Source organism: Miscanthus floridulus, chromosome 4 (assembly GCF_019320115.1).
Source record: "Miscanthus floridulus cultivar M001 chromosome 4, ASM1932011v1, whole genome shotgun sequence".
NCBI classification, from domain to species: Eukaryota; Viridiplantae; Streptophyta; class Magnoliopsida; order Poales; family Poaceae; genus Miscanthus; species Miscanthus floridulus.
The window spans coordinates 66,399,098-66,410,158 of NC_089583.1; the positions used below are offsets into that span (position 1 = coordinate 66,399,098).

General features: G+C 41.8%; 1 protein-coding gene across 4 annotated transcripts; it reads right to left on the minus strand.

Annotated features, from left to right (window-relative positions):
• Window positions 1-4,770: 4,770 nt before the first annotated feature.
• Window positions 4,771-10,397, minus strand: LOC136551609 (uncharacterized). 4 transcript variants are annotated; one of them, XM_066543163.1, is made up of 4 exons: window positions 10,219-10,397; window positions 7,839-8,642; window positions 6,642-7,761; window positions 4,771-5,269 (listed from the first exon to the last, which is right to left on the minus strand). In XM_066543163.1, the coding sequence occupies exons 2-4, from the start codon at window positions 8,331-8,333 to the stop codon at window positions 5,220-5,222; spliced, it is 1,665 nt and encodes a 554-aa protein (XP_066399260.1). In that variant the 5' UTR covers window positions 8,334-8,642; window positions 10,219-10,397; the 3' UTR covers window positions 4,771-5,219. The 4 variants fall into 4 exon arrangements, with proteins under 4 accessions (XP_066399260.1, XP_066399259.1, XP_066399261.1 ...); XM_066543162.1 differs by lacking the exon at window positions 4,771-5,269 and adding an exon at window positions 5,702-6,034; XM_066543164.1 differs by lacking the exon at window positions 4,771-5,269 and adding an exon at window positions 5,918-6,045.
• Between the last annotated feature and the right edge of the window lie 664 nt (window positions 10,398-11,061).

Genomic DNA, 11,061 nt, shown 5'->3' on the forward strand with positions numbered 1-11,061 from the left:
TGAGTACACTACTCACTGAATTTGTAATTGCTGCCTTGCTGAAAATGGAATGGGTGTGAGAAGTCTCTGGTCTGAATTTCGTTTTGGCACTGGATGAGATCCCCCTATGGCACTTCAGTGTTTTTTTTTATTTATTAGCTAATGCTCTGTTTTAAAGTTTGCGGACTATTAGCTGCTTTGACTGTCAATGTAGTAAATAGTTCAATAATTAACAATACATGACTATTGATCCAGTTTCAATGTTTTTGTTCGATTGTTGCTACCGCACATTGTCTAATTTGAGAAATACTGCTGCCACAACTTGCATGCTGTTAACTCAGAGCTGAACATAGCTAGACAGTATCTATGACTGAAGAAATTCCACATTTATCCATATTCCAAATTGCCCAGGTTTTCGACTGCTCACAAGAAAATGAGTCATATATATTGTGCTATATTATATTGTAATCAGGAATCCAGTTTGAGTCACATTTCACTATTTGAGTTGTCATGAGTTTGATCTTGGGATTGCGTCAAATCTTACTGGAAAACAGAAATATGAATTGTTTGAGACTAATGGGCTGAAATGAATTGTCGGCCCAATTGTTTATTGACTAACAGTAGTACATTTTCAGTCTATATACATGCAGTTGAGTAGATGATTTGTTATGATGTCATGGTAACTCTCTTACCTGAGCTGCTTTGCTAGTACATCAAATTTTCATGTCAATATGGTGTGAATAATTCTGCACCTAGTAATGAATATTGAAGATAGACCTTGTATTGATAGCATCATGCATGTGCCTGTGATATCAGTTTGCAGTAGATACTGCTAACTGCTAGAACGGTATAACCTTCAACAGGATTAGCTCTGAATATTTGATGCCTTGTTCCCTTTTAGTTCTTGTGTGCGCCTAAGACATTCCAAATGATGAAATAACAATAATGCTGGCTAGGTTTATCAGTAAGAAATTTCTAACCACGTACAACTAGTGTGTTGGTGTCTGTGCTTTACTTTTTGCCTGATAACTTTTTCAGGCCGTGAAGCTAACATGTTTGCTTTCAAGTTTCCTTGTGCCGTCACATAATCTGACATGATTGTTTCAACTTCTGTTTCACCCTAATAGCATATAAATTCTTCTTAGGATTGGCTGCACAATAAGTTACTAATTTCGTTCCTGTACTGTACATTTTTTTAAAAAAATTGGCAGGCTGCCCTTCCATTAAGATTGGGAATAGAAAAGGTGTTTATATACATCAGAAACAAACAGCCCATCCGGGGCAGCAGCGAAATGGAACACAAAGCAATAAATACCCCCCTATCGAAACGCTCTCCTTCTTTGCTCTATGTCATCTTTAATTCTCGCAGCCACCTACATCATCATTTCATATGTGTTGCTGAAGATTCTTCTGTTCCTCTCTTTCTAGAGGTTCTAGAAGATATAAATGACCATGCCATTGAACCGTCTTCGTTCCGGGCGAGGCACTTTGCTTGAGGCGTTCTCCCACCACTGCCTAATATTTGAGGGGGTCCTTCTGTTGCTGTCCTATTAGTCCGTCGAAATGTTCCCAAGCTAGAATTTGACTCCAAACCGCCTTAGCAAATGGGCAGCATAAGCATAGGTGCAGCCCGGTCTCCAAGAGTCCATTGCATAGCACACAATGTTCCTGGTATGGCCAACCCCTTTTTTCCAAATTGTCTGCCATTAGTAGTTTCCTGTGTATTAGGATCCAGCCGAAGACCTTGCACTTATTTTCTGTAAGTGCTCTCCAAATGAGGCCCCTTCGAAATTTTATGAAAGAGCCTCTGAATTGGGGGTATGCTGAGCAGGTGGAGTAATTACCGTCTGGCGTCCATTTCCAGGTGATGGAGTCTTTGACACCTTGGGTGAGATGCACATCCTAGATTCAGATCCAGAGGGAGACAAATTCCTCAATATGGGTGGCGGTGGTGATATGACGCAGCAGGGAGTGCATCCAATTGTCGCTATGGAGTTCCCGCTGAACTGTTCTATTCTTCCTCGTGGCTAATTGGAAGAGATTTGGAGCCTGATACTTGGGTGCTTCTCCCTCAAGCCAATTGTTGTGCCACAAGCGAGCCTTTGCACCGTCTCCTATGGTGACTATGGTTGAGGCATTGAACAATAGCCGATCAGCATCATTGCAAGGAAGGTCCATCCCAATCCATGGTTTGGAGTCTTCCGTCCAATCCTGCGACAACCAATGAAGTCGGAGTGCACGGCCAAATCTCTCTAGGTCAGGTACCCCTAGCCTTCCCAAATCCTTTGGCCGGGTGACCGTTGGCCAATTCATCAAATAGTGTCCTCCATTTGCATTTTTCTCCCCTTTCCATAAGAAAGATCTCCTAATTTTGTCAATTCTCTTTTTTTGCCCAAGCCGCCAAGGGAAATACTATGAGGTGATAAGTTGGCATGGCCGAGAGAACTGAAGAGACAAGCGTTAGGCGCCCACCCTGTTAAGCCATCTTCCTTTCCATCTAGGTAGTTGTTGCCCAATACGCTCAATGAGCGGTTGTACGTGGATTTTCTGTAGTGACCTGATATGCAGCTGTAGGCCTAGGTATTTGCATGGGAAGGTGCCTCTGGTACCTATGAACGGGGACAACACCGAGTCAAGATCAACTTCTTCACATCTGATCGGGTGGATGGAGCTTTTTTGTAAGTTTATATGGAGACCTGAGAAATTTCCAAATGCTTCAAGGATTGTTTTGATCGCATCGACATCATCTCTTAGCGGGTTGATGAAAATTGCCACGTCATGTGCATACATGGAGGTTCTCCATTTAGATGCTACCGAAGGCAGGGGGTTATGATTCCTTGCTGGGTTGCCAAGTCAGGTAGGCGCTGCAAGGGATCCATGGCCAAGATAAAAAGCATGGGTGAGAGGGTCCCCTTGACGGACGCCTCTGGCATGGCTAAAGCAGAGCCCTTTTTGACCATTAAGTAGTGTGCACGAGGAGGCCGTTTGGAAGAGGATAGAGACCCATTCGCGCCAGCGCGGCCCAAAACCAAGAGCTTGCAGTATCTCCAACAAGTAGCCCCAACTAACAGTATCAAATGCCTTGTGGATGTCCAGCTTCATGAATGGAGTCGGCAACTTCAGCTTGTGAAATCCACGCACTGCGCCTTGGACATATAAGAAATTGTCGTGGATGCTTCTCCTTTTGATGAATGCACTTTGGCGGTTGGAGACCATGGAGTTCAAATGTGGGGCTAATCTGTTGACCAGCAACTTTGAGAAGATTTTCGCAATGCTATGTATGAGGTTGATAGGTCTGAAGTCAGTGACCCTTGACGCTTCCAATTTTTTTGGTAGCATGACGATATTTGCCGAATTCAACGGCCCCGTTCGGTTTACCCCATATTCGGTTTGTTTGGCTTCTTTTTTCAGCCGGAACAGTATTTTTCTCTCACAACAATTCAGTCAGAATAGTGTTTTTCAGCCAGTTTCAGCCAAAATTCTGCCAGCCGAACGGGGCCAACATCTCAAATCCTTGAGAGTTTAGTGTGAACAGGCCATGCAAGGCGGCCATAACATCCTCTTTTATGATCCCCAGCATGCCTTGAAGAAAGCACCCGTGAAGCCATCCGGACCTGGGGTTATCTGGCGGCATGGATTTAATAGTACATCAAGGTAGCCTGGTAGTAGTCATGGCATCGTGATATGTTACCACAATATATACATCAAGGTAGTCATGGCAGTATGCTAATGACGAGTGGGTGACTGTAATAAGGAGAGAGCAATGGCGTGCAGCACCCGCCACTGCCGCAAATGCACACATGGAATGGAATTAGTGGATCTGGTTCCATTTATTAAGGTCTCAGATTTTTTTGGGTCTTTAGGCATAGGCTTGTCATAGCGTAGGAAAGGATTAGGTAAACAATTTTGCACAGCATATCCATTAGTAGCAACATTTATGAATGCAAAATGCACTAAAGTAACCCAGCTACTTCTGTTAAACTTTCAATTGCGGTGCTCAAATCTCTGAGATCTTGTTTCCACTATTTACTGTATTGTCAGCATGTTGGAATGCGTATTTGATATTTGATTAAAACTCAAGCAGAAAATAAGATTTGAAAACATATATTGAATGAATATTATCAAAACACAACAAATTAAAACTCATTAAAGTTCGGTTCAACAACTCACCCACTGTCGTCGTTAACACTGGTGTGTGGTTTTGATGCAGGTGTAGCAAAATATTCCCACGATAATATTTATGAGGCAAACATGAGGAAATGAAAATGGATCCCATAGACTTAATTACTCAACAATTCTTGATTAATTATTACATGCTCACTTGATGACTCAAATAATCGAACGTCCAGTTTTGGCATGGGAGGAACCTGGAAACACTATGTCGCAGTAGGTAGAGGCGTAGAGCCAATGGTGGTGCAGTTTCAGATCATGGGCAAAGGACATGCTTTATTTGCATATACTTCTCTCTGTTGTAATCAGCAAGGGCATGAGCCATAGCTCACCACCAGCTCGACATGCCATCCGATTTTATACTCCTAGAAGGCTAGAAGTTTTGTTGTTGAGAACCCAATTACTAGCTTGTCCTAGCTTTAGCTTGAATAGTACAATTAAACTAAGATACCTCCATCCTTTGCTACCATTTGTCTAATAACCACATTGCTCCCTTAGCCTATGAACATTTTTTATTAAAAGAACTCCTTGTTGGTTATATAGGACAAGGTGGAAACAAGGGTTTTTGGTATTCCTAACTTCTCAACCAGGCAGGCAGGGTATATATGGTGTTCAGTTTTCTCCTCTCTCTCTCTCTCTCTCTCTCTCTCTCTCTCTCTCTCTCTCTCTCTCTCCACTTGCATAATGTACACTCCGGCTGATTGTTACTGCAAATGAATACACGAACTGGATTATAGATGGGAGTTTCCAGACCAAAAACGAAGGGAAGCCTATGAATTATCAACCTACAAAATAAAAACGAAGCTCCTCTCATCAAACACATCTGCACAAATTTTAGAATGAACTGCATCTGCATGCCTTGGCTCAAGCTCAAGCTGATTCGGTATGTTCATTATCCAGAATTCCAGATGGCCCAAATACCCCATGCATCCTCTGAAAGAGAGGCCTTTTTAGGCGGCATGCCACATGACAACATTGACCACTTCAAAAGAATTGCATGTTGTAAAGTGGGAGATGGATCAACTGTTTTTTCTCCGGTCTCCAGAATGGTGTGTGGAATGACAATTATGTCACTGATCAATTGCCAACATTATCCTTTCCAACGAATGAAAGCATCTCACTGCCAGAAACACATGCAAGATGACTTAGTTCACAGAAATATTTACATTCCCTTAACAGAAACAAGCTTCTCAACAGTCAAGTGATTTTTATCTTTGCCTATGTACATTGTTTTCACCTCTGTCTATATATTTATTATACCACAGCAGGGGTTTCCTGTACCCTTGCCTCATTTCTAGCACTAATGTTCAAGGGCAAAATGCATAGGTCAGTAGTTTTGTATAAATCGTCAAATATAGGTAGATGATGGAGCATTTCCATATGGCATGCAACAAGACCATCGTCAGTTTCCTCTGTTGAACAAGTACTTTATGCATAAATGTTGGCCAGGTAACACACAAACTGGATTCAGATTTGATCTGCCAGAGGGCAGCTTGGTCTTAGCTGCTTATTCTCATTATATAGAGAGAGCAAACTTGAGATACAAGGAAGTTCCCAACCACTACAGCATAATCTAACTGCATAAAGCAGATGCTACTTAGATGCTTAAGTAACCAGCTGAAAACAGCATTACTAGGAATAGTAAATAGCTAAGTAATTAACTAGATACATATAGCAGCACTAGGCTTAACTCTCAATAAAAACATCCCAACCACTATATCCAATACCAATTCATTCCTAACCGATTTCCTTTTTCCTCTATGCTTCCCTTCCCTCGGCTACTTGATCTCTTTATCATCGATAAAGCTCTCTTTCTTAGGTCTTTTACTTTTGGCTCCACTGTCACCAATCTTGGTATTCAACTTTCGGTACAGATGTAGTAAGCCTACAATTCCACTATAACGTTTCAATCGACAGTTTGAAGATAAGATGCTGTTGTATTCTATAGGGCCATAAATTTTGGCATGAGATGCACCAGTAATGACTGCGTGGTTGATTGATCTGTGGAGATGCTTTCTGTTCATGGTCAGGAAATAAGAATTAACTGGCAGCTTTCAGATTAAACAGGATGAACACCTGTACTATGAAGCACCGTACCTCCTCTTGCCACTTATTATGTACAGAACTAGTGTTTCAGAACATATGACAAGTATCTTTAAACCCACGTTTTCCTTTTCCACTCTCGTGTTTCGCATAGATTTATTTGTTCTCAACTCCATTACAGATTAGCAAACAGGTAGACATATGAAGACATTACCAGAAGCAATTCGATCCATTTTTCTGAAAGTGAACACGTACAGTTATAGCTGTCAAAGCCGTTTATCGCACAGATAGAAACTAACTGTAGCACACTGTTAACCAAGAAGATAGGTTCTAAGGATAGCACCTCAGTAAAAGTTATCAACGAAACTGACAAGTATAAGCACCAATAGTACATTTCGAGCGTTCACTATATACAAAAGGAGGTGCCCTACTAAAAGAAACTTACTTACCATCTTTACCAAATAGCATCACACCCATGCACTTCACTGCCTTTTGATGCTCTTCCTTCTGAAAATCGTTGAACCTCCGAGTGTCAGCCATCAATAGCTCGGTGTACTTCTCATAGAGTGTTGTTTCCTTCTTTTCCTTTGCTTCCTCGTGCTTTAGTCTTGCCATCTCAAGCTTCTCTTTTGAGAGTTGGATTTGTACCTCCGACATCTTCTCACGATCCTTCTGAAGCATTCTCTGTAGATCCATTGCACGTTTAATGTCTTCCTGCACCTCCGAGGAAGGACATGATAAGTTCCCTTTACGTTTCCGCTTGGCCTTTTCCATCTTGGAACTTTGTGGGTCTGTTTCTTTTTCTGGAGCACATCTCACCGTCATTGCATGTTCCAGTCCTTTGCAATCTTGTGGATGTCTTCCCTTTTCAGGCACGTCTTCCCTAACTGAATTTCCATGGTGAAGTTCATTGAAACTCAAAGTGCCAGCCATCAATTTCTCCTTCTCGGGCTGAAACTCACAGAGCCTCGAAGTGTCTGCCACTAAATTATTCTTCTCAAGCACGTTTTGAGGACCCACTGAGCTTTGAATGCCTTGTTGCAACTGTATTGAAGGAGATGACATTTTGCTTTTGCCTTCCCGTTTCTTCTTTGCAGACATGCTATCTTTGTCATCCATTTCTTTTTCTGATACATCATTGGCATCTTCAGAGGATGACGTGCAGTCCCCCGACTCAGATAATTTGGTACCCTTGGAATATAATGAAGAGATGTAGCTTTTCCACTTGGGTTGGTCCCAGACAGCTTTCCAAAGATGGCCCAACGTGAAATGATGTTTTGCTTCCTCAAGGTACATCGCCCTTGCTTCCTCGTCATACTTTACCCATGTTTTGTCCATCAGTTGCATTTTATCAGATTGCACGCTCGAATATTTCTTCTCGATTTGGCACCAACAGTCATAGAAGTGGGCCATCTTCATGGTAATCTTGTGCCAGTGGAGCTTCAATTGATTTCGTGGCCTTCTCCGATCTTTTGGAGTGCTGCTATTGTACAGCTTTGTGACATTTCCCCAGTGCACACCATTCTTCCTGGAACTATTCAGCTTGAAACTATTCAACCAAGCGTTAATCTGCAGTTCCAACACAAACATGTAAGAGAAAAGAAATGCAGAGCCCTAACATCATGAAATGAGTAAAAAAATCTCACCAGTCTTAAAGACTCCAATTCTTTCCAATTCAATCGCAATCGCCTAGAAGTCCTATCAGGTTGAGCATTCTCTTCATTGTCTACACTAACAGTGTCTTGTAAATCTGGACCAGTTACAGAGTGTGGGGTGCCTGAGTATGACACAGACATAAATGGCACTGCTCCAGCAATTGGAGGTTGAAGTGGCAGTGCAGGCAGTGGCATAGTTCCAGCTGATGCAGGCGGTGGCATTGACATAGTCCCAGCAGGTTGAGGTGGTAGTTGTGGCAGTGAGAATGGAGCATATTGTGGTTGAACAACAACATACTGGACATTTTGTGGATATAGGTGTTGCTGGGGAAATTGCTGGTGGGGAGCACTCATGGTATACGATGGATGCGAAAATGAGATTTGCTGTGGAAACTGCGAATGCAAATTCACCGGATTGGGCTTTCCCGGTGGTTCACTTGGACAACTCTTACCATTTGAGAACCCAATGGGAGGACGGGGATCCATTGGAACCAAATAGAAATGACACGTTGGGAGGAACTTGGTGTGATCAAATGGTACAGCAATCCAGGATAAATAAGGAAGATAAGATTATTTGCATCTTAGATTCTGTGGATCTTTCTATAACAAGATATAAATGAAATGTTACAAATTGCATTTTTCAAGGGAGGGTTTTCACTTCCATATTTCCTGTTTGTGACATTGAACCCCACAATAAGACTGTCAACAATTCCATAATTGATGTTCCGCTAAACCAAAGGAGCTCGAGCTAACAGTACTATTGCTAGTAACTGTGTGTTGGTAGATGTTACCCTCCTGAGAGAAAATAAATTGTCAAACAAGGATGTTGAATTTTGTAACAATATTGGATTGGTTAGTAGGAGATAGCAAAGAAGTTGTATCACAATAACTTGAAAAAGCTCTTCTGAGATATAAAAAACTAGATTGACAAATTACGACTCATCTTTTGGATTAGTATTCCTAGAGCTGTTTGAAGTTAGGCAACATACTAAATTAAACATGTTTTCTTGGACAACCACTGACCTCAAAATTTCCCAGCAAAATGGAGCAACACAGAGCACTAAAATAAATTATCTCAGATCTAGGGGATGGAAAATTAATACAATAAGAATGGACCTAATCACATTTTTTTACTTTTTTCATATTTGTGAAAGATTTACCAAATCCTTTAATTTGAGCAGTATCATTGTATGCCACAGATGCTGGTATAGCTTTCTGGGACAAAGCCAACTAACATGCATTATTAAGGAATGACAAGTGGTAAAAGAAGGTAGACAATCATAGTGTACTTCTGAAGCTTCATTATATCTTTGCTAATGCCTTTCTAAGATCAGAAGAACTGATTTGAAGCTGGTGCTGCAGAACTAATGGTTTTGAAGAACAGTAGCCCAATTAGAGCAGTCTCTTTTAGCCGTGTTGTAAAAAAAAAATCAATATCAGGTTCTTGCAGAACATTTCTGAAGCATTTTAATCTAATCATTGATATAGTAAAATAATATGGGGTTAACAACAAAAAACAAGATCTAGGTCAACTACTTTGAAGAACATAACGAGTAAAGGTAACTGGTTCCTCATGTCATAGCACTATACATGTTACATGCAATGCAAATAATCATCTCATAAACTAGATTTTTCAAATCTAAATGTGGCCACATTAGATCAGATATAAAGGACCGATGAGAAGCATCATCTGTTCTAATTAGTTGGAGAAAGCCAGCAGTAAAGCTTCAAATTCTAAAAATGATTGGCAGTGTGACCATATCTGCATCATTGAATCAATTCAGTTGAACATTGTCCAATATATCTATGAATGGCTAGTCTGCTTTTACCCTTCATGTCAACACATCATTAAGGATAGTGCAAGTCCAACAGCATGGTAAATGCTACTCCCTCCATCTCCATTTCAAATTGTGAGTAGTTCTGGCTTTTCTACATATCTAGACATAATGTATATCTAGGTGCGTAGAAAAACCAGAAGGACTTACAATTTGGAACTGAGGGAGTGCCATTTTCACTGAAGTGCGAGATAAGAGAGCCAAGATTGCAGGGTACAACTGTAGAACATGTACAGTCTCCAAGCATCCGAACAGGAGGGACGAAACTTTCCTAGTGACTCCTACAAGATCGTTTGCTCAAGGTAATGGGTCGATGTCTAATAACACTGCGATTCCTACTGTACAAATTCATCCACGCGCCTGCAATTCCCGAATACAATTTCTCCCCAATTCCTCCAATCCGGAGATCCCGGAAAGCCTAATGGTATTAGGATACCAACATTCAACAGAGCGGTTCTGTTTATTCCAACTTCTAAAGGTAAATCAAATCAAGTAAATTGGTATGCGCAGGCTGGGTCAACAGCCAAGAATCGTACCGCAGCCGGGATGTTGCGAGGGGGAATGCCGCGACCGGAGAAGCAGGGCACCGTGCCAGCGGCGGCAGTTTGCGCTGCGTCGCCAGACTGTGAGAGGCCTGCGCGAGCGGCGCGGTCAAGGCGGTTGGGCCGGAGGAGGGTCGGTCCGGTGCTGGCGGAGGGCGGCGGCGAGGGTTTGGGGGTGGGGGTGGGGGGTGGGGGGGGGGGGGGGGGGGGGGGGGGGGTGTTTGGCTGTTTGGGGTGAGAAGGGGATGGCGGAATGCGTGGGCGCGACACCGTGGCAAGTAATAAAGAGAGAGAGAGAGAAAAAAAGAAATCGTTTATTCCTGATAAACCATTTTGGCCCGACGTTTTTGTCGTTGGAGGCGTAGGTGGTTTCCACCGATGCGTAGGTGCGGATAAAGACCGAGCCAAGCGCGTGGTTAGTTCTAACCCCAGTCTTAAAAAGTGTTATAGTACCTGTCACATTGAATCTTACGATACGTGCATAAAACATTAAATATAGACGAAAAAAAATTAATTGCACAGTTTGGTTGGAAATTACGATATGAATGTTTTGAGCCTAATTAGTCCATGATTGAACACTAATTGCCAAATAAAAACGAAAATATCACAGTAGCCCAAATTCTCAAATTCACCAAACTAAACATGCGCCAACTCTACTTTTTTCTTCGATTTTTCTGTAAAATTGATATAATCTCATTTATTAGGGTCTCTTGAGTTATTTGAGATCCAAAACTTCATAACGAGCTGAGCCAAATGAACAGTCGAAAGTCACGCAAAATCAACTCATTTTTATTAAAAAAAAAGTTTCGGAATGAGCCATTGAGCCAGCTCAACAAG

What these genes read in the sequence shown, in the direction of transcription:
- LOC136551609 (XM_066543162.1), bottom strand. Translation starts at nt 8,333, where the DNA reads ATGGATCCCCGTCCTCCCATTGGGTTCTCAAATGGTAAGAGTTGTCCA. An exon ending in AATTGGAGTCTTTAAGACTG is followed by an intron (nt 7,762 to 7,838) that starts GTGAGATTTTTT and finishes TTGGAACTGCAG; the next exon opens with ATTAACGCTTGGTTGAATAG. An exon ending in GATGCTATTTGGTAAAGATG is followed by an intron (nt 6,035 to 6,641) that starts GTAAGTAAGTTT and finishes GTGGAATTGTAG; the next exon opens with GCTTACTACATCTGTACCGA.